Here is a 22,108-nt window from a genome sequence, read left to right as displayed (position 1 = left end):
GAGGAGGAGGAGGAGGAAGAGGGAAAAGAAAAGAAAAGAAAAGAAAAGAAAAGAAAAGAAAAGAAAAGAAAAGAAAAGAAAAGAAAAGAAAAGAAAAGGGATCAAGACCATGCATGATTGGGTCCCAGATACTCAGTCACCACTACTCCACTAGTCACTTGGTCTTTCTTCTCAGACAGGGACAAATAGATTTCTTCCTATACCATTCCACTATGTACTACGTGCTCTGGAATCAGGCTGAATCCATTGAGTCCAAACTATATCAGCATGAAGGCTAACTGTGGGGTAATTTTTAAGCAGTTATTATTGTTGTTTTGGTTTGTTTGAGGCAGGGTCTTATTATGTAGCTTTGGCTGTCCCAACTTGCTATGTTGACTAGGCTGGCTTTAAACTCACAAAGATCCACCTGCTTCTGCCTCCCTGATGCTGGAATTACAGTTATTCACTGCCATACCTGGTTAAGTGTTTTGTGTGGTTTTGTTTCCCTTGTTTAATTTATGTGCATCTAAGCTTTGCAAAGTGCTTGACGTACATGTAATGTTCAAAAAGTGAGTTCTTTTCACAGGCCTGGAACCCTTCTTGGAGACCATCAAAACCTGAACCACCGCCATAAGCCTCTGGAGTAAGGTAACTGCTTCCAAACCTCACTGCTACTCTGATCCTTGTTTTCCAGACTTTCTTCACCTAAGCACATTTTTATTTTTTCTGCCTGTACATATCATCTCACACAAAGAAATTTAAAACTCATATAGTTTTACAACCAAACTCTGGCTGATTCTAACAGCCAGAACCTTGTCTCTCAATTACCAAGTCAAACTGAAACTTACTTTCAATTATCCCACTCCCTTGGCTCCATCTCCAGTTAACTTGCTTCTCAAAAACTGGAGTCTCCAACACCTCCTCCTTTCCATATACTGCCCTCAACTGGTACGCTACCTTCATACCCACCAGTCAGCTGTCAGCTCTGTATCATCTACTCCCTTTTATGAGCTAAACATCCCAAGGGCCCTAGGACACATCCTACAATACAGAACTGTTTTAAAACAAAACAAAACCAAAAAAAGGCAATGGCCAATTACTGCAAATCTATCAAATGCCAATTTCTTTGAGTTTCATTAAATGAAGTGCTCTGATTAAATCAGGTCTGCCTCTCAAGTATGACCATCGGAATCACCTGAGAAATGTTTTCCAAGGCACATACTGTATTAGTCCCTTATCCAGACTGTTCTTAATATATCAGACACAGTGCTACTGTCAAGACACCAAACATGTCATACTTGCCTACTTCACACTCCTAACTTCTTCAGCACCTGTCGTCCTGGACTGACTCCCTTAAAAGACTCCAGCTGTTTTCAGGGTCACAAGCACATGTGCTTTTCTCTCCTTACTAGCAGAATTCAATTCAAGTATATTTTGGTTTTATTTTTTTAAGGGAGGGGAACCTTCAAGAGTCAGCACATTCACCTCTGGCCAGTGGAGGACACACAGGAAGCAGAGATTCCAAACAGAGTGCAAAGAAGAAAACATTCGTCCCTTATTCAAATTGTTCTTAATAAATTTAAGGTTATCAATAATTAAACTATTGACTTTTCAACATCTAGGGAAAATGATCAATTATTAATCTTTTACTTCCTAATTTTCCCCATAAGCCAACAACAGAGTTGACCAAAATAATTTTTTAGAAATACAAACTCTAAACATGAAATGAATGATATAAACTCTAGTGGGTGACAGGCTCATCCATGCTCTCATGAACTTCAGAAGCCACGCAGAGTAGCTGTCTCAGGACCAACTATGCAACGCTAACTTGTCCTGTGCATTTCATTCATTAACATGATGTACGGTTCATCGCTTTCTGTTAAATATCCAAACCTACTGAAGTCTGAGGGCAAAGGGCAACTTTTTCATTAGCGTGCATGTGCGTGCGTGCGTGCATGCGTGTGTGTAAGTAGAGATCAGAGGACATCTTGTGGAAGTCTGTTCTCTCCTTCCAACACATGGTTTTGGGTACCGAATTTATGTCATCAGACTAGGCAGCAAATAATTTTAAATGCTAAGCCGTTTCAATGATCCAAATGGAAACCACTTTTGGGGTATATTTAAAGAGTATCTCAGTAACCCTCAATAACTACCGTTTTATACAGGTACTTTAAGGTGGACCGGTTTTAGCAAATGGCAACTGACCATTCATTATCCTGAGCTTCATTTGCTAAGGTGAAAGGCAAATTCAAAGGTGTTGATCACAGGTGCTTGCATCCCTAAGCTACACATGACACACCTGAACCATCTGAGAAGACCAAAGAGCAGGTAGCAAGACCAGGACAAATTTTTGAATAGCAAATAACTCATATGAAAATGAAAAGTCTAGTTTTAAAAATCAAGCGAAGCATATAAACCAAAGTGTGCATTAAAATATTCAGAAGGCAGAGGGGAGACAGCCAATTGGAATAGTAAATACATCACAGGATCAGAAGAGTCTGCAAACAATCTGGACCAACACAATAATGTTAGAGAGGACAGTAATAATAATAATAATATTATCCCATCCCAAACATCTCTAAATCAAAAGCACTCAATAATGGATGTCTTTCAAATTTGAAATGTAGATGGTGGACCAGACTAAAATGGTGGTACACAGTGAACTTAGCCTAGACCCTGAGGAGCCTGAAAACAGTACTAACCCATGCCACACACTATGCACACAACAAAGCCCCTCCGAGCTACAAAGCTTTCACGCTCAATGGTAAAGTACTTGCCTAGCATTCAGAGAGCAGTCGATGCACAATGCACTTCTAACTGTAAAGCCTAGCAGGGAAACACACCCCTGAATTTCAAAGTAGCACAAGAAAATGTCTTTGTTTAGGCAGTACTAAGGTCTGTTAGAAAAAAATTAGTCCTTAAGCCCACTGCACTCAGGAAACTACTGGCTTTTTGATTTGTTTGTTTGTGGTTTTGGTACTATTATTTTGTAAATCTGCTTTGGGATTTGGTTTTGTTGTTTGGGGACAAGGGTTGTTGTTTGAACAAACCAAGGGCAACTTGATTAGACCCTATATCAAAGTCTAAAAAAGGATGAGAGACTGGGATGTGTTTAACATATATATGTTCATCAATCTCTAGTTTCACAAAAGAGAGAAAGAACATGCACAAAAGGGAGGGAGAGAAAAAAGATTATACTTAAAAATATTCTTGTAAATGTAGAGTACATGCTATTTGGGATGGGCAGTAAAGAAAGCTACTTCATCAGCCCTGAGCACAGAGCCTGACTATCACAACAGGAGAGTGATGAGGGCAGGAGCCACAGTAATACAACTAGAGAGGGCACAGTTCTCACCCTCTGCCACATCTCACCCAAGGACCTTAAAGTCCCTTACAAACAATCATGACTCCAGGTGAAGAAATTAAGATCTGTAAAAGGTTATTTGACTGCCCTCATTACGGTCCTTGGATTTCCACCCTGTATCAGCTCTGCAGCAAACGCTATGAACACTAGGACAGGGGAAGTGGACTAGAGAGTATGCGCTAAGAACGCCATGAGCTAGCATCAGGAAAAGCTGCTGCTGCTCTCAAGTCGAGGATGCTCTTCAGAACTGACCCAATACAACAGGCATCTACAGTATAAACCTGCCTTGTGAGAAGGGCAAGGCTAACACTGTGGGACAGAAGTATAACACAAACAGGTCATATTATGCTTAAATTTCTCAAAACCATCAAAATGATCTTTACCTGTTCATCCCCTCTCCAGCAGGAGTGACTGTCTGGATGACAATGACACTGGAATATGAGAGCCTCTCATCTTTTCTGTTACCATTGTTCACATGGGAGTGTATGCCACAGTACACATGTGGAGGTTAGAGGACTTAGACAACTTAGAAAAATTGGTTTTCTCCTTTTCCCATGTGAGTCCAGGGAACTGATTTCAGATCATCAGACTTGACAACAAGCAATTTTAACCAATGAGCCATCGTGCTGGCCCTACGGGAGCTGCTTATCTTGAAGCCCCAAACGGACACTATAACAAGCATGGAACTAAAATCAGAGATTGATAGATTGCACCTTGTAAATGGAACATGGGTCATTGGGCGGTGGATTTTTTTGTTGCTATTGTTACCATTCTGGGGTGAGATTTGTGCTTTTGATATATGGTCTCACCAGGCTCAGGCTGGCCTTGAAATACTCACTATGCTGACGAGGCTAGCCTCAAACTTACAAGGCTTCCTTCCACCTGGGCATCTGAGTACTAAGACAGTGGGAGTGCACTCTCACACTTCGCTTGTTTAAAACCATGCACACCAGAGTAGCTTCCCTATCTCCTTTTTATTTTAAAATTCTTTAATAAAAACAAGTGTCATAATACATCCATTTTCAAAAAAAGGTTCTGTATTAACAAAATTTCACTTTCTTTAAGTTTCAGACATATTAACAGGTCTTCCAAATATGGCAACATGTACAAGAATTATCTTAAAACCCCCTCCAACAAAAAGCAAAACACAGGCTTCTCAAAGCTTTAACAGAAAATTCAAAGATCACTGACCTGGTCCTCCTCTTCATCCTCATCCTCTGCCAGACGCTGCCTACCCACTTCATAAAGCCTGCATACTGTGTCCATATTCAGTGCATCCATGCTGCCTTGATTCTGGAATGGAACAACCATTCTTAAATAAGCAGTGGTCAGAGGCCACATCCACACTATAGCTAACTATTGACCTTTTTCTTGACCATAGCTATAACTAACAAAGCTTCCAGTACCAAAATTACTTGACTGACTCAAAATGTTATGCCTAGAACAGAGTGGGGGGAAAAAAGAAGAGTAAAGTTTAGGCACTGGTACCTATAAGCAAAGTAGAAGCCACTATACCACTGGGACAAGTTTACCTTACTCTGATGAGACAAAGACTCCTCAGAGGAAGGAAAGCAACTTGAGTCCAGGAGCTGGGAATTTATAAATGGATTTTTCTCATTGTTTCTCTTGGACTACACATATTCCAACCCCTATCAATTGAGTAAGTTATCAGTAATCTATCATCAAGATTACTTACTTTAAAATGCATTGGTATCAGATAAAACGCCAAAAGTCACCTTAAATACCAGAACAAACGAAGAGAGTCTCTGTAAGCCTCCCTTACCTCAATGACAGCAAGATAACAGTCTTTGGTGTCTGTGCACAGGTCAAAGATGTTTCGTTTCACATCAATAGTTGCTGAAAAATAGAACATGACTGAAAATTAAATTAGTTCTGTGACCTAATGACTTAAAAACCTGCTCTTTGTTTACAGGAATTAATTATAGGCCCATACTAAGGACTAGATAGACTGCTCAGCAGTTAAGAGGGCATCCTTGCAGAGGATCCAAGTTCAGTTCTCAGCACCCATACTAGGTAGTTTACAACCACCTATAACCAATTCCAGGGGATCTGATGCCTATGGCTTCTGTGGGAACCTGCATTCACATGAGCATACCTATATACAGACATATACATAACTTAAAAAATATATATTTAAGGGTCAATAATCATAGATATTTCTATAACTTCTGTACTTGTCAATAAGAAGTCCTACTAGAAAAATGGAGGATTTTAAGGAAGGATCTAAAAGCATCAAGAAACAATACTCAGCCTTACCTATAGGTTTATAATCAGTTGCGTTGAATGTTCGAAAGGATGACCCAAAAGGGCTTTTCATCCTCTCTTCCAGTAAGTCATCTTCATCATCTGCCTGCAACATTGCTGTTTATAGGGGAGACAGAAGAGTGAAACTTTACTAAGAATCAGAAACACTGCTGATCCACAAATGAGGAAACTACAAAGGTCAATCAATACTTAGTGAGTATCCTTCCAAATTTATTCTGCATTTATTAGTTCTTCTCTAGGTATCCTCATTACATACCCAACTCACTGCAGCAAACAGTATCTTCAATCTCTCAGTAATTACTGTGGCTGAAGTTTTATAATATCCCAAGGAAACAAATACAGTGTTTTTTAAGATAACAATGTGGAAATTATTGCATAGAATTTCTTTATGTACAAATTTGTTGCGTTAAAAATTAGTAGCCTTAGGAGCTAGAGAGATGGCTCATCAGTTAAGAGCACCAGCTGCTCTTTCAGAGGTCCCGGCTTCGATTCCTAGCACTCCCGTGGCAGCTCACAACTGTGTGTAACTAACTCCAGTCCTAGAGGACAGGCAACAGAGCCTCCATGGGCACTGCATGAACATGATGTACAAACATGCATTCAGGAAAACTCAAAGATATACTAAACTTAAAGATAAATAAAATAATTCAAAATTCAAGGTCTAAGCTACATGAGACCCTGTCTCAAACAAACAAACAAAAAAATTAGTAGCCTTTTAGCCTAAATCAACAAAATGTTCATCTTCTCTTTTGTCACCATTTGTTCTTTTTTTCAATTGTTTTCACAAGTGAAAACTTCTGAAAGAGTAATACCAAGTAAGTGGCAGTGTAGGGCAGGGTAAAGAGAATGAAGGGCAGTGCTTAGTACCTCCATACATCACTGTCCCAGTGTGGTTAAACACCACACGGCATTGATCCAGAGCAGGAACAGTGTGTAAAAGATGGAAAGTCCGAAGGTCCCACTAGGAGGGGTGTCATTAAGGGAAACTACTTTATACAAAAGTTGAGAGATCTTGTTTTACGAGGGTAAGAGCGACCATACTTGACAAGCACTCTGCACTGTATCCCTCAAGCCACAAAGTTCTTCTCTAGCCTCATGGAAACTCTCAATTATCACTTCTTCTTCTTCCTAGTAGATACTGATAGTTTAAATGCCAACATGTATTACTGATTGCTATACCTGCAAATAATCCCACACACTTAAATACTATGTGAGCTCTCTTCCTCCCAGTTCCCAATGGTTCTCCTCATGTCTAGCAACTGATTTCTACAGAACAAAGAGAAGCAGTACTGAAATATTTTTGCTAACAAATCAAGTAACACTTGGAAAGTCAGACATGAGTGTAAGGATACAATCTCTGTATTGATGATGACTTCCAGCCCATTTGGATGGAAAACACCACTGATATTCATGTTGAACTTGTCAAACTTGTGGATGGCCTGTGCAGAGCGGACATCCCAGAGGACGCCATCATTTAAGACAAGATCATCTGTAGGATTAAAGGTGGCACAGTTCCTCTTGTAGTTGTTGGCAAGATCTGGGTTAAACAGAGTCAACAGCTTGTTGCCAGTCTGAATATCATAAATCTTTAGAGAAGAAGGGGCAGGAAGAGAAAAATCAGACCAATTTACAGTGACAGGTTTAAAGAGAGACTGTGAGATACCTCTCTCTCCACATTCTCAAACCTCAATTACAAAAGCCCTACCATGCTAGATAGCACACTGTCTAAGGGAAGGTTAGGTATCCAGTACCCAGCTGAGCTTGGAAAACCCTTTCCCCCAGTAAAATGAGAACTCAACCCACATTAAGAATTTAAATAACAAACCAACCTTTTCTTCTCCTGTTTTGAAGAAACAAAATGTTTCCAAGGTTAAACCTGAGAAGTTGTCATCAAAGATCAGTGACTAACCATAAAATATTACTCAAAAGTGAAATACCCAGTTTTTTCCTTTAAAATACCAGAGTATATTTTAGGCCTATCATACTACAAAATTTTAAGTCTATAATTTGCAACTGATACAGAGACCAGATCTCTCCCATCAACTAAGACAAGCTGTAATATTTCCAGTTTAAAAAAGGCCCTCCATAGATATAAGTAAGAAGACATCATAAACAAACAAACAAGCTCAGATCATGGACAAGACAACCAGCCTGGTCACTTCAAAATTCAAAGTCAGGGACACAGAAAAAAAGATTCTTAGTTTAAAATATCAGCAAGACAAAACCCAATGACATTGCATTAATTTTGACTAGGTCCTGGTTAAAACAAAACAAACAAAGAGCCTTTGAAACCAAGTGCATCAGGAATAATAACACTAAGTGTGGACTACATAATAGGTATATATCTGGGAATTAATTATACAATTACGATCTTTATTGTTAGAAGACTAATAGTATACAGATAAAAATGTCATAATGATGTTCACAACCCCATTTCAAATAATTTCTTAAAAAGGAATTTATACAGAAAGTACTTCAGAATATTAAAATTATAAATCTAGGTGACAGGAATGTGTATTATTTCTTTTTTATAATTTTCTACATACTGTTATGTTTCCAAGGGGGAAAATCCTGCTTATATCCTCCTCAAGCTCTTAGCTCACTTCTCCCACCTACTTGCATGACAGTCACACCCTCCTTTGTGTGGCAGGATCTTCCCTGTCCAATTAGTTTAACTATTAGGGCAACAGGAGGCCTGTGATTGGACAGGGAAAAGCCTGCCACACCTTTGGGGTTCTGCTTAAATACTACTCTGTCTTACTCTGCAACACTTACGACTTAATATCTCTCACCAATAAGGCTCCCTAAAGGAAGAGGTTTATTTAATCTAAAACACGGTAAGAAATCAATAAACCTCTGTTCTCAGCTGAGTATGGCTGGCCCACACTTATAATCCTAGAAATTGGTGGGCTGAGGCAAAAGGATCTTAGACCAGGCCAATCTACATAAAACAATTCTGTCTCAAAAAAAAAAAAAAAAAAAAGGAAAGGAAAGGAAAAGAAGAGATGGACACACAGACTGCTGTACCAATAGTCCTTTCCAACCCCCAGGTTGTCACACAGTTTCCTGTTTGTGACAAAGTCTCACTAGTGGTCAGTACTGGTTCTTGAACTCTCTCGATTCCATTACCCCAAAGTGAGGAGTCGCAGGTTTTCACAGCCACGCCTGCCCGGCTCTTTGTGTAATTTATAACTACTTTACTTACTCTGGATTCAGATTATAGGGGTAGTGTTGTTGCTTTGGCTTGTTTTCGGGGTTGTGGTGCTTTGAGTCTCTGATTTTGGTTTATGTTGTTGTTGTCTAAGATACTAGATGGTGTTAGACAAGAGTTTTCAGTGAGCTACCTTCCCAACTCAGCTCCCAGCCTTTTAAAATGTATTTTGAAGAGATTCGCTAATTGCTCAGGCCAACTCTGAGACTACAGTTCCCCTGTCTTAGTCTATGGAATAAGTGAGATTATAGACATGGACTACCACACACATATCACTGTGTGATTCCTAGCTGCCAACAAGACACAAATTCCCACATTACCTTCAGAAGATTTCAATGTGAACAAATGGGTAAAATCAGCGTGATAGAAATAGATTCTTAAATACTTACATGGGCAATGTCTCCTTTTGTGCCTATGACCCGATCCTGAGAGTGCTTACTGAACTCCACATAGTGATCTTCTGTGAAGGAATGCCTACAGACAACAAAATTACTGAGGTAATAGATTGTCAGGACGTATTTTTCAATCACCTGAAAATTAAGGTAATTTTCAACCTCTTGCAAACCACACTTACCTGGAGATTCTTGGTTTCTGAAGAAGAAAACAATTTGTATACATAGATTAAAAAGAAAAGTCCCTCTATCAGTCCACCAGAGCAGATCCCAAATAATGAGAATTTATTGATTAGCAAATATAGCACATGTGCTTTTGAAATCAATACAGCTGTCATGTGAACATAATAAATAACTGTCCATTTGGGGTTAGTGAACAGTCCACTGTATAACAGGAATATAAAGGTATCACAAGATTATTTGTGAAGGAAGACAAATTCTTATTAAATGTGTATCTCAAGGAAGAAAGGAAAAAAAATTAACACTTGACAATATTCCTTTCCTCAAAACAGCTTATAATTTAAAATAGGATGGAAGGAAATAAAGTGGTTAAGTAAGACACAAAATACAACATACAGTGCTATAATAAATAAATACATACTTCATATCAAATACTGATTTCATTCCCCAAAGTGCAGACAAAGGCTGGCTCCAAGTGGCAGATGTCAGAAGTAAGGACCCATCCTATAAGGCAGAGAAGTTAAAAATCATTAGGATTTTAATTACATGTGCCTATAGGGGGCTAGAAAAATGTGTTTATCACTAGGGGCCTAAAGCTGGTTCTTTTTTCATAATTTACTTTCTGTGCATGTATGTATGGTATACAGGTATGGGGAAGTGTGCTAGGGTTAGGATAGAAGCCGACTTTGCAGAGTTAGTTTCTCCCGCTACCTTTACCTGGGCTCTTTACAGAGAATGAACTGAGGCAGTCAGGACTTGCACAGTAAGCACCTCCCCACTAACCCACCTTGATGGTCTGGGCTTTTTTGGTTTTCTTTTGCTGAAATAGGTTCTGTGTAGTCAGGCTGGCAGAGAACTTTAACTCAAATTGGCTTTGAACTCCCAACCGTCCTTCCTCTGTTTGCCATGTATCCCCTCACATAGCTAAACTCCCCCATCAAAAGATGGCCAAGTACCTCACTTTCCTTCTGAAATGAGTCAACATCAATTCTAGTTAACGACTCATCTAAAATAAAGTCCAATAAATGGTAAGACTCTTTTAACTCTAGTTCCCTTTGTTAATCCATCTCAAAATGAGAGCAGCCAGGAAGGAACCCTCACCCTGGACGGTTCAAGGTGTGTGATGGCTGAGTTGTGACAGTTATAGCTGGCCTCTTCCTGTCCACTAAACACATTGTAGAGCTTCAGCTGCCCTGTACAAGTGCCAAGCATCAGGAACCGCTCCCGGGCTGAGAATGCACAACAGGTGAAGCCACTTTCATCTTCATTAGCTTCCCGGAACACTGAAATCGGACGAAATCTAAAGGAGGGTGGGGGAGAACATAAATCAGAAGAAAGCATGTCCGAGACCTCCGAAACACAAAAAGGTTGCTAGATGGTATTTTGTTTCAAAATGTGAAGCGTTTCAAATAAAAAGTGGATTCTAAAGCATTAGAGTGACATTCAATAGTTTAAATTCTCAATGAAAAAAAGACTTGTAGAAAAGTGTGTAGACCCATGATCTTGTACCTATGATTTATAAAGAATCAGACAGAAGGCAACATGGCTGGCACAAAAAACAAGTTTGAGAAATGGCTGGAAACAATGAGTTGTTCTAAAACAACCTACTGGTTGTGACGACAGCAAAGAGATCTAACTGCCGAGAATCTAAATAAACCCATGACTGACTGATTAGTTCACATGGCACATAAAGGACACTCAGTTAGTACTTCAGGCCAGCAAATGACTTTAACTAACCACTCAGGGGTGACACTGACCAAACACTGATTTAAATAAAAGAATCATCCCAAGGAATTCCGGGAACCTCTCCTTACCTGCTAAAGATAAGGTGCCTATCAAAGCATCCGCCATCTACCCCTCCATATTTTGGAAATGATGCCCTGCGGTTTAGCCTTGAGGTAAAGTTTATTGGCGCTTGCCGCCTCTGTTTTGGTTCAGGACACTGATGAGGAGTAAAGAGAGAAAAAGGAGGACAGGTGGCAACGGGGTTCTTGCATCGAGCATGTTGCTCTCTAAGATACTCTGTGATGATACTGTCCAGCGTAGGTGGGGAAGGAAGATGTCTATCCAATTGTTTTTTTATGGCAGGGCTCTGGCTGTATGCACCATGGTCCGACTTCTGCCGCAACACTCGAATTTTCCTGCCATTGCACGGTGATGGCCTCTCTCTGATAAAACTGATCCTACCAATCAAAGGGGAATTGCCTGCATGTGATGGGCCAGGCAAAACCAATGAACCCTGGGCGGGGCGTGGTGGAGGATGGGCAGGGGGAGCAGAAGGGGCAGAAGCACCCACAGCAGCATGGCTGCCCAGTCGACTTGCAATGCCGTTGGCAATCCGAGGGGTCCGGGGAAGAGAGACAGGAGAAGCAGCAGCAGTCACTGGGGTGAAGGCAGAAGAATGTGAGGCAGCAGTCATGGGCAGGTCAGCCTCTCTCGTCAGCACAGTTGCTGTCTCTCCGAGCCCTTTAGAAATGAGATGGTTCCGTATCAACAGGAGAAGCTCTTTCTCAGGGAAGGAGATCCTCGACTGAGCAACAACATCTGCTTTCTGCAGTCGTGCGAGAGACACATCAGTGCCAATGAGAAGAGGCTTTCCTGATACACGCTCAATGAGCTCAGCAGCGTATTTGCAGAACTTGACGTGGTCACTACGCTTATCCTGCAGCACAGGCTCTTTCATCAGCTGTTGAATCTGGCAGCTACTAAAAAGGGGAAGCTTACTGATGATCTGTCGAACAGTGCTACTTCGAGACAGGCCTACAAGGGCTTTGCAGGCCAGGGCCCGGATCTGGTCTGCATCTGTAATGGGCATCTTGATGGACAACAGGGACAGAAGCACCTTGATGCCATTGTTGGACTGGACCACATTCCACATCTTGGCCAGAGTGTGCTCACTACTCTTGGGAGTCTGAGATAGCTTTCTCCGAGGAGTTCCAGAAATAAATTTGCCAATACTGGATATTCGGTTATCTGGACCACATACACAATTGATGATAATTTGAAGTGCTGACTTCTGAATTTCAGCATCATGGATAAAGAACTCACCCTCAGCCACGCCCAAAATAATGCTGATACCTACAACATAGGAAAAATTACATTATTCCTCATAAAACTAATAGCTAGAAGACCCATGTCAGGATATTACAGGAACAGTTTATACATTTATCTTTAGTGTGCACTATTAACAACAGCCAAGTTATGAGATCAGTACAAGCATCCATCAACAGACAAATGGACAAACCTTATGCACAAAGGAATCTTACTCAGCAATAAAACAAAATGAAATTATGTTATTTTACAAGAAAACAGACAGGGCTGGCAAAATGGCTTATTGGCTAAAAAGCTCTTGGCATCAAGCCTAAGAACTGACATTTGTGGACAGAACTTACTCCAGTAAGTTACCCTCTTTTCCTCCACACATACACCATAGTATGCAAGAACACACACAAAACAAATAATAAAATGTAAATAGGAAAAAAAAAAGAAAACAGATGGATCTCAAGATATGAAATAACATAATTCATATATAAAATCTAGAATTAAAATGAAAGAGAAGAAAAACCTACATATCTAGGATGTCAGTATTCAGAAAGACAGGAAGATACTAACAATTTCAAGGCAAGCTTGGGCTACATAGTAAACTCCAGGCCAGCATGGACTAGAATAAGAACCTGTCTCAAAAAAAACTCACCACTAGAAAAGGAATGGAACTAAAACAGAGCCTAAGAAAGAGAAAAATGGTGACCTTTGTTTTCTATTTTATGGGTTTCCTTTTTGTTTTGTTTTTTGAGACAGTCTCTCTCTTCACAGCACTGGCTGTCCTAAAACTCACTCTGTAGACCAGGCTGACCTTCAACTCAGAGATCCACCTGCCGCTGCCTCCCAAGTACTGGGATTAAAAGTGTGCACTACCATACCTGGCAAAGGAAGAATTTTAAAAAGGGAAAAGACAGGGGCTGGAGAGATGGCTTAGCGGTTAAGAGCACTGACTGCTCTACCAGAGGTCCTGAATTCAATTTCCAGCAACCACATGGTGTCTCACAACCAACTGTAATGGGATCTGATGCCCTCTTCTGGGGTGTCTGAAGAGAGCAACAATACACATATATAAAACAAATAAATCTTAAAAAAAAAAAAAAAAGGAATAGATGAGGGTGATGGGAGGAAGACAAACAAATAAAGTGAAGTGTCCTGTCCTATATACAGAATCTGAGTTTAAATTCGTGTGTGCTGAAGAGGGACAAGACGCTGGGAAGGAGGAAGTGGAAGGTACGTGTGAGCGAGATACCATTATTCTATAGAGTTTTAAGGGCCAAGGAGATGGCTCAGAGGGCAAAAAGACTTGCTGTGTAATGTATAAGCCTGATGACTTGAGTTTGATAACCAGAACCTATATTAAAAAAAAAAAAAAAGAATAAAATGGATGTTGTACTAAAAGCACTTCCAGAGGAAAACAAAGATGGGCAAACAGAGTGGTTGAAAATTCACAGAATCCACAGCAACAAGATAAAAGGAAAGAGCTAACATCCAAAAGCTGTCTTCTGGTCTCTACATGTGCTTCATCTACAGGAACACGCACACATTACACTTCTTTAAACAAAAGCTAATGGTTGCTGGTTGGTAGTGGTACATGCCTTTCAGAGGCAGGGGCAGGTGGATCTCAGTGATTTCGAGGCCAACCTGGTCTACAGAGCAAGTTCCCGGGCAGTCAGGACTACACGGAGAAACCCTGTCTCAAAAAAAAAAAAAGTTATTGGTTGTCCCCAGTATTGACATAACTTAGTAATTTGAAATTTTATTCGTTTCGTTCTACTTAAAAAGAGGAAAGAAGGAGAGGAGAAGACAGGAGAGGAGAGGAGAGGAGAGGAGAGAGGGGAGGGGGGAGGGGAGGGGAGGAAGGAAAAAAAGTCCAAGGATAGCTAGGCATGATGGTACACACCAATAAATCCAGCACTCACTAGGTGGAGGTAGGCCATCCTCAACTATGTATTTAGTCAGACACTAACCTGGGATACATGAAACCCTGTCTCAACACACAGTCCAAGAACCAACCAACCAACCAAAAAATAACTACAAGTATGACTCTGCTACATTTTCTGTACCTTAATGTACAATACCTCACATATACTTTAGTACACAGAGGGGTTATGGGAAGTGTGAAAGTTACCAAAGTTTGTGTGCATTATTTCTTAGATAAAAGGGACAAAAGCAGTAAAATAATCTTCATAAAATAATCATTAAATCATAATCTTCATTGCTATTCCATAACTATAACTTTGCTATTGTTATAAATCTTAATGTAATTATCTGATGAGCATGATATATGATATTCGACCCAAGAACTCAAAAGAGGTTACAACCTACAGGTTGAGAACCACTGTCCTATTCTAACATCCTGAAATTGGGTTACAAATGTGACCATAAACGCCGGGCGTGGTGGCGCACGCCTTTAATCCCAGCACTCGGGAGGCAGAGGCAGGAGGATTTCTGAGTTCGAGGCCAGCCTGGTCTACAAAGTGAGTTCCAGCACAGCCAGGGGCCAGGGTTACACAGAGAAACCCTGTCTCAAAAAACCAAAAAAAAAAAAAAAAAAAAAACAAATGTGACCATAGGGTTGGAAAAATGGCTCGGTGGTTAAGAGCACTGACTGCTCTTCCAGAGGTCCTGAGTTCAAATCTCAGCAACCACATGGTAGCTCACAACCATCTGCAATGGGAGCCAATGCCCTCTTCTGGCATGTCTGAAGATAGCAACATTGTATTCTTATACAGTAAATAAAAAAAATTTTTTTTTTAAATGTGACCATAAGAGCAAAGGCAAATCCATCACACAACAGACAATGGCAAGGTACTCTTGACAGTTTAGTTTATAAAGTATCTGCCTGATCATCACAGGACTAAAGTTAGATCCCTAAAACCAACCAGAAAAAGAAAGAATGAAAGAACGAAAGAAAGAAAGACCGTCTGTCCAAGCATGGTGATGCATGCTTGTATCCTAGCAGACTTGGTGAGTTCCAGGTTTTTTTTTTTTTTTTTTGGTTTTTCGAGACAGGGTTTCTCTGTAGCCCTGGCTGTCCTGAAACTCACTCTGTAGACCAGGCTGGCCTCCAACTCAGAAATCCGCCTGCCTCTGCCTCCCAAGTGCTAGGATTAAAGGTGTGCGCCACCACCAACCAGCTGAGTTCCAGGTAGGTATCTTAAAGAAAAATGGTTGATGCCTGAGGAATGACACCTCATGTTGTCTTCTGGCCTTCACACACATGCATATACCTGTACAGTCACAGAAAAAAAAAAAAATTGGCCTGGTCACAAGGAGCAACCTACCTACAGTGGAGACAGCAGAGCCAGCCTCGTCCAGTACATCCACTGACTCCGCCAACTGGAGCTGGATTTTTGGCACCACAGTGAGAATAGCAAGGACATCCAAAGCAAAACGCACAGTATCATTCCTAAACAGGAAGAAGAACTGGTCAACAGGGAACTACAATACAGTAACAAAATAAATAAATTAAAAAAACAAAAATACAACACGTTGAAATCACCATTTAAACAGTTCTATTTTGTAAATATTTAAAGCTATGAGAATATACTGGAAACTCTAGAAAAGAATCTGGAAGCCAGGCGGTGTTGGCACACGCCTTTGATCCCAGCACTTGGGAGGCAGTGGCAGAGGCAGGAGGATCTCTGTGAATATTGTCACCAGCCTGGTCTACACAGTGAGTTACAGTCAGCCAGGACGAAACAGAGAAACCCTGCCTCAGGAAACCAAAAAAAAAAAAAAAATTCTGGAGATTTGAATGATGGCAATTATATTTACTAATTAGTGTATGTGTCGCAGTGTGTGTAGTCAAAAGACAGCCTTCTGGATTTGGTTCTCTTCTTCTATCATGTTGGTTCCAGAGATCAAAATAGGTCACCAGGCTTGGAGGCAATTTCTTTTCCCACTGAACCATATCACTTGCCCAAAACAGGGTTTTTCTTTTTCTTTTCTTTTCTTTTTTTATTTAAAATAATTTTGTCTTCTTTTTTAAACTAACTTAGAGCCAGACAGTAAGCCACACCTTTAATCCTAGCATGTAGGAGGCAGAGGCAAGTGGGTCTCTGTTACTTTGAGGTCACCCTGGTCTATAGAGTGAGTTCCAGAACAGCTATGTAGAGAGATCCTGTCTCTTAACCACTGAGCTATCTCCAACCCAAGACCCTGTCTCAAAAAAAAAAAACAATAAAGAGGGAGGAACAAGTCTTTATGTATCTCCTAAAATTCATTATCCAAAATGCTGTGGACCAAAAATCACTTCAAATTTCATTCCTTTCTGATTTTAGAGTACTTAGGATCTATTAGTTGAGAATCACTAACTAATCTAAACACTTAAAATCTAAAATATTGCCGGGCATGGTGGCACACGCATTTAATCCCAGCAGAGGCAGGTAGATTTTTGAGTTCGAGGCCAGCCTGGTCTACAAAGTGAGTTCCAGGACAGCCAGGGCTATACAGAGAAACCCTGTCTCGAAAAACAAAAAACAAAAAACAAAATAAAAAATCTAAAATACTCCAAAAATCAATTACAGCAAACTACCCTGTAACTGCTGAAAATTATTTTTTAAAAAACAGATTTCACAGGAAAGGTTCCAAAATATAAATAAGTGAAAGAAAAAATGTAAAACACAAATCTAAAACCAAGTACCAAACATTTCTAAGAAGGTGGGAAACTATTATGATCATTTTACAATCACATTTACAGCTTTACAACATCTAGTTAAGGGTGAAAATGAAGATATGCTATACACACCACAACCTCAAATACCAATCATGAATAAACAGTACAGAAATACAGCATTTTAAATATTAACGTGAAAAAGCAAATTGTAAAAAGACTAACATAGCTGGAAATAGTATTATATGCCTATAATTTCTTTACTCAGAGGTAAAGCAGAAAGAATTATCTAAGCCAAGGCTAACCTGGCCTTAATAGGTAGTTCAGAGTCAACTTTAATTATATATAATAGAACCCTGCTTCAAAAAATAACAGGTGAGGGCTGGAGAAATGACTCAGCAATTAAGAACATTGGCTGCTCTTTTAGAGGACACAGGTTTGATTCCAAGCACACACACAGCATCTTATAATTCCATCTCTAGAGCATCCAATGTCCTTTTCTGGACTCCACAGACACTGCATACATGTACACAGACACAGATGCAAACTAAATATCCATACACATAAACAATAAAAATGAAGAAAAAAAACCAAAAGCTAGATTTGTACCTCAGCGGTAGCACGTGCAAGGTCCTGGATTGGACTCCAATATAGTTATACATTTTAATTTCTGGTATAGAAAAATCTAGTAGATTAGGGGCTAAGAGCACTGGCTGTTCTTCCAGAGGACCCAGGTTCAAGTCCCAGCAACCTCATGGCATCTCACAACGGTCTGACTCTAAATTCTAGGGCATTTGGTGACCTAGTCAGCTCCTCAAGAACTTACATGTGAGGCACATAAGCTTATACAACTGCATACACACAACATTAAAAGAAAAAAATTACATGAGAAAATAAAAATCACTCTCATACTTCATTTACTTCCTTCTCAGAGTCAAATCTAATACTTCAATCCGACAACAGCTTGTTAAACGTGCATCATGTGTTATATATTATGTCTTATGAACTTCATGTGAAACCTTTAGTCCTACCTTGCATAATAGGTCTTCCAATTGCAGGCGATGGAAATAAGCTGTAGTAAAAGCTGTACACAGGAAAGCTTGAGGAAGACTTCAGCAGGTTCCCAATATAGCTGAGCTGGGCCATACTCTATCAAAAATTCCATCATTTCCACAATCTGCTCATGAGTATATGAGCATGCCTACAAGAAGAAGTATGTATAACTATGATACATATCATCTGCTACTTACTCAATGCCTGCCAAAAACTTTTAATAATAGCTTTCAATTTCTACAACTTTTGAGTCAGTAAGTCCCTATGTAAAGCACTGCTACATAATGTTTAGTCTTTTTTTGCTTTTCGAGACAGGGTTTCTCTGTATAGCCCTGGCTGTCCTGGAACTCACTTTGTATACCAGACTGGCCTCGAACTCAGAAATCCGCCTGCCTCTGCCTTCAGTCCTTTATTTCTAACATCACACATAATAAAAAAAAGAAAAAAAAAGGTTAATTTGTGCATATTTATGAAGGCGAAGAGAAAGTAGCACCATATAAACAGGTGTCCCTCCAGCTTGCGATTCTGAAAGATGCAGACACTAATCTTGACCCTAAACCTATCATGACTCAAGTGAAGACAAAGAAGGTCCCTGAAATTCATCTTTTGCCTCTACTTCCAATTGTACTGCTCTCAATTGTACAGGGCAGGTAAAAACGCAAAGATGTACATATATATCCTAAGACATGACACTTGTCTCCATGTGAATTTTAGTGTAACTGCACTGCTGCAAGTAATACTAACTTTTAAGACTGCATGTGGAGTCAGGACATAAAGTTTTACAGCACTTACCAGGCACATGTGAGGGCCTGGTTTTGATACACACACACACACACACAAAGATTATCTGGGCGCCTAATACATGCCTTTAATCCCAGCACTTGGAAGGCAGAAGCAAATAGTTCTCTGAGTTCCAGGCCAGCCTGATCTACATTACAAAAACCCTGTGTGGTGGCTATTCTTGGTTGTCAACTTGACTACATCTGGAACTTACTAAAACCAAATCAGCTGGGTACCTATAAGATTTTTTTTTTCTTTTTTAATTAATCATCTGAAGTAGGAAGACCCATTTTTAATCTGGATCTTTTAGTATAAAAAGATACATCATTAATCCAGATCTTTTGAAGTAATAAAATGCACATTTCATCTGGGCCACACTTCCTGGGCCTATCCTACATATCCTATATCCTCCTATCCTATATATCCTATATCCTCCTATCCTATATAAAGGACATCATGGAAAAAGGAAGCTTTTGCTCAGCTTGCGCCATTCCTTCACTGGCATTACAGCCTACTTCTGTCATATACTGAAGACCAACTGAGGCATCCAGCCTCATGAACTGAACAACTACTGGAATCTTAGACCTTCTGTTGGTAGACAACCACCGTTGAACTAACTGGACCACAGCTTATAAGCCACTCTAATAAATCTCCATAGGGAGAGGGTAGAGTGGTGTGTTTTCACTCTATAAGTTCTATTCTTCTAGAGAACCCAGACCACAGATTTTAGTATCAGAAGTGGTTCCATAGCAAGTATAAGACTGAACTTTCCAATTTGTTAACATCTATAGTTACTGAAGCCCCTCAAGTTACTAAAGCGTCTCCTGGAAACTTGGAGAGTACTGAAAGACCATGGTGCGACGTATTTTACAAACTTAAGGAGGCAAAAAGCATTTGACTATCCTGATTCACCAATTGTGAGAGACAAATTGTGGCGATTCTATATATAAAACTTCAAACAAGCCAGTGGTGGTGCACTCCTTTAAACCAGCACTCCGGAAGCAAAGGAGGTGACTCTGTGAGTACCAAGCCAGCCTGGTATACCCAGAAAGTTTCAGGATAGCCAGGGCTACACAGAGCAACTCTGTTTCAGGGACGGGGGGGTAGGGTGGAGGGTAGGGGGGGGAGGGGGATAACGTGTCAGACAGGATGGACCTTTCACCACTTTCTGAAAAATATAAGGAAAAGGAAATGCTGCTGTTGCTGGGTTGCTCCTAGCATGGCTGAATAACAAAGGATAGGACTGAGCTCAGTGATAAAATTAACCAACTTCCAGCATCTCAGAATACAGTGAAGGGCAATTAACTCAGTGATAACACTGACCAGTTCCAGATGGAAATGAACAGTCTAAAAGGTTCTAAATGTGCACTGGAAGAGAGTCTTCTCTCCAGCAGCCAAAGAGCTTAAGTTGTGTAAAATCAAACAAAAGCCCTCATTATTAGACTGGCTGAATTACAGAAAAAATTCAAGTCCCAGCCTCTGAGGGTGTTAAAGTAAGGGCATTAATTGGTAAAGAATGAAAGCCGGGCGTGGTGGCGCACGCCTTTAATCCCAGCACTCGGGAGGCAGAGGCAGGCGGATTTCCGAGTTCGAGGCCAGCCTGGTCTACAAAGTGAGTTCCAGGACAGCCAGGGCTACACAGAGAAACCCTGTCTCGAAAAACCAAAAAAAAAAAAAAAAAAGAATGAGACTGTATAACTTGGGGTGGAGATGTGTGGGAGAACCCTATTGAGACTGGGAACTTTGAACCCTCAGATTCTCAAGGTTTATGTAAAACCAAATCCTTCAGACAATGGGAAGGCTCAGAAGACAAGCCTATCACTAATCCTATTGGACACAAAACAGTGAGAGGGGCACCAGCCCATCTGTACAGTTCTGTTGTCATTGCTTTCCTTAGGGTTAGAGATACTGCTACTCAGTTGGATGAATTAAATCTAATAGGTTTTTCTGGACCTCAAAGTAGCAGGGTCAGGTGGCAGAACCTAATTGCCAAAGGCAGCATAATCATAGTAATTGTAATGGACAGCACAGGCAAAATGATTTTTATGGTGGCATGACTCATATAGACCTTCAGTACTAGCTAGTCAGTCAGTCATGGTGTTTCCAGGCATGAAATAGGTGAGAAACCTACCACAGTTTTGATCTATTCAAGTGGAAAACTTCTAAAACAAATGACAGAAAGAATACATCAGATTGTAGCAAAAAAGAATCTCAGCTCATGAACCAGTCTTAACAGACTTAAGTCAGTGAGCAACATCCCTCCATGGCCTCTACATCAGCTTGTACCTCAGATGCCTGACTTCCTATGATGATGAACAGTCATATGGAAGCATAAGCCAAAAAAAAAAACCTTTTCTCCAAAGCTGCCTTGGTCATGGTGTTTCATCACAGGAAAGATGCCACCATACTCAAAAATAAAATTAAACACATAAATGAATTATTATCCTCTTACCTTGTATGGAGGCTGGGGGTGAACAAGAATACCACCCTCCGTCCTCTGAAGTGACTGCTTGACTTGTTCCAATTTAATGGCCAGGTGAGCCTCAAAATACTTGCGCAGAGCCATGCAGGTATGTTTTCCTGTTTGGCGACTAGCAAATATTTCATCATCACTCAAAAGTGCACCCTGGTCTTCCAAATTTAAAATCTCCAAAGTACTGATCTATTAGTAAACAGATATAAGATTGCAAAAGAGGGGGAAAGAAGACACAGAAAAGTAAAAAGATAAGATGTTGTAAAGTGTTTCTGTTCAACAGTACTGACAAGTACCAAAGTATATCCATATACAGCCTGCCAACAGTCATATGAAACAAACAAACACCACCTTCTAATTAAGATATATACAGAGAATGAGGTCTATCTTTGTAGTCTAGCACTTGAGAAGCTGAGGCTGGAAAGCACTAATTTCCAGGCAGCCAATATACACAGGAAATTCAAGGCTAATTTGAGCTACAGTGAAACTCTTAAAAGTCTAAATGAAAAAGAATAGAAAGCTATAACAGCCTAAAATTGTAGCCATTTGAAAAGATCAAAATTCTGTAGCTCAAGGTCACCTGGTACTCACTATATAGCAGGGATTTAGTCAAAAAACTTTAGCATCCTCTTGCCTCCACCTCCCAACTGCTAGAATTACAGGTATGAGCCTCCATGCCCCCCACCCCTCACTAATAGAGTCTATTTTTGTCTACATTTTGCTAAAGGTAAGT

General features: G+C 40.2%; 1 protein-coding gene across 5 annotated transcripts in view; it reads right to left on the bottom strand.

The window, feature by feature from the left end:
• Dcaf1 (DDB1 and CUL4 associated factor 1) overlaps positions 1–22,108 on the bottom strand; it is a 66,273-nt gene that overhangs the window by 9,913 nt on the left and 34,252 nt on the right. For all 5 annotated transcript variants that reach the window (XM_021173030.1, XM_021173031.1, XM_021173032.2 and 2 more), the window contains exons 11-22: positions 21,355–21,564; positions 18,101–18,270; positions 15,739–15,863; positions 11,227–12,490; positions 10,514–10,712; positions 9,834–9,916; positions 9,230–9,314; positions 6,982–7,215; positions 6,497–6,590; positions 5,621–5,725; positions 5,127–5,200; positions 4,535–4,636 (exon numbers count right to left, since the gene is read on the bottom strand). In XM_021173030.1, coding sequence (XP_021028689.1) covers positions 4,535–4,636; positions 5,127–5,200; positions 5,621–5,725; positions 6,497–6,590; positions 6,982–7,215; positions 9,230–9,314; positions 9,834–9,916; positions 10,514–10,712; positions 11,227–12,490; positions 15,739–15,863; positions 18,101–18,270; positions 21,355–21,564 — 2,745 coding nt within the window. The remainder of the gene's footprint in view (positions 1–4,534; positions 4,637–5,126; positions 5,201–5,620; positions 5,726–6,496; positions 6,591–6,981; positions 7,216–9,229; positions 9,315–9,833; positions 9,917–10,513; positions 10,713–11,226; positions 12,491–15,738; positions 15,864–18,100; positions 18,271–21,354; positions 21,565–22,108) is intronic.

This window comes from Mus caroli, chromosome 9 (genome assembly GCF_900094665.2).
Source record: "Mus caroli chromosome 9, CAROLI_EIJ_v1.1, whole genome shotgun sequence".
In the NCBI taxonomy this organism is placed as follows: Eukaryota; Metazoa; Chordata; class Mammalia; order Rodentia; family Muridae; genus Mus; species Mus caroli.
The sequence above is the reverse complement of the archived record's forward strand: the minus strand, read 5'-3'. Positions and strand labels throughout refer to the sequence as shown.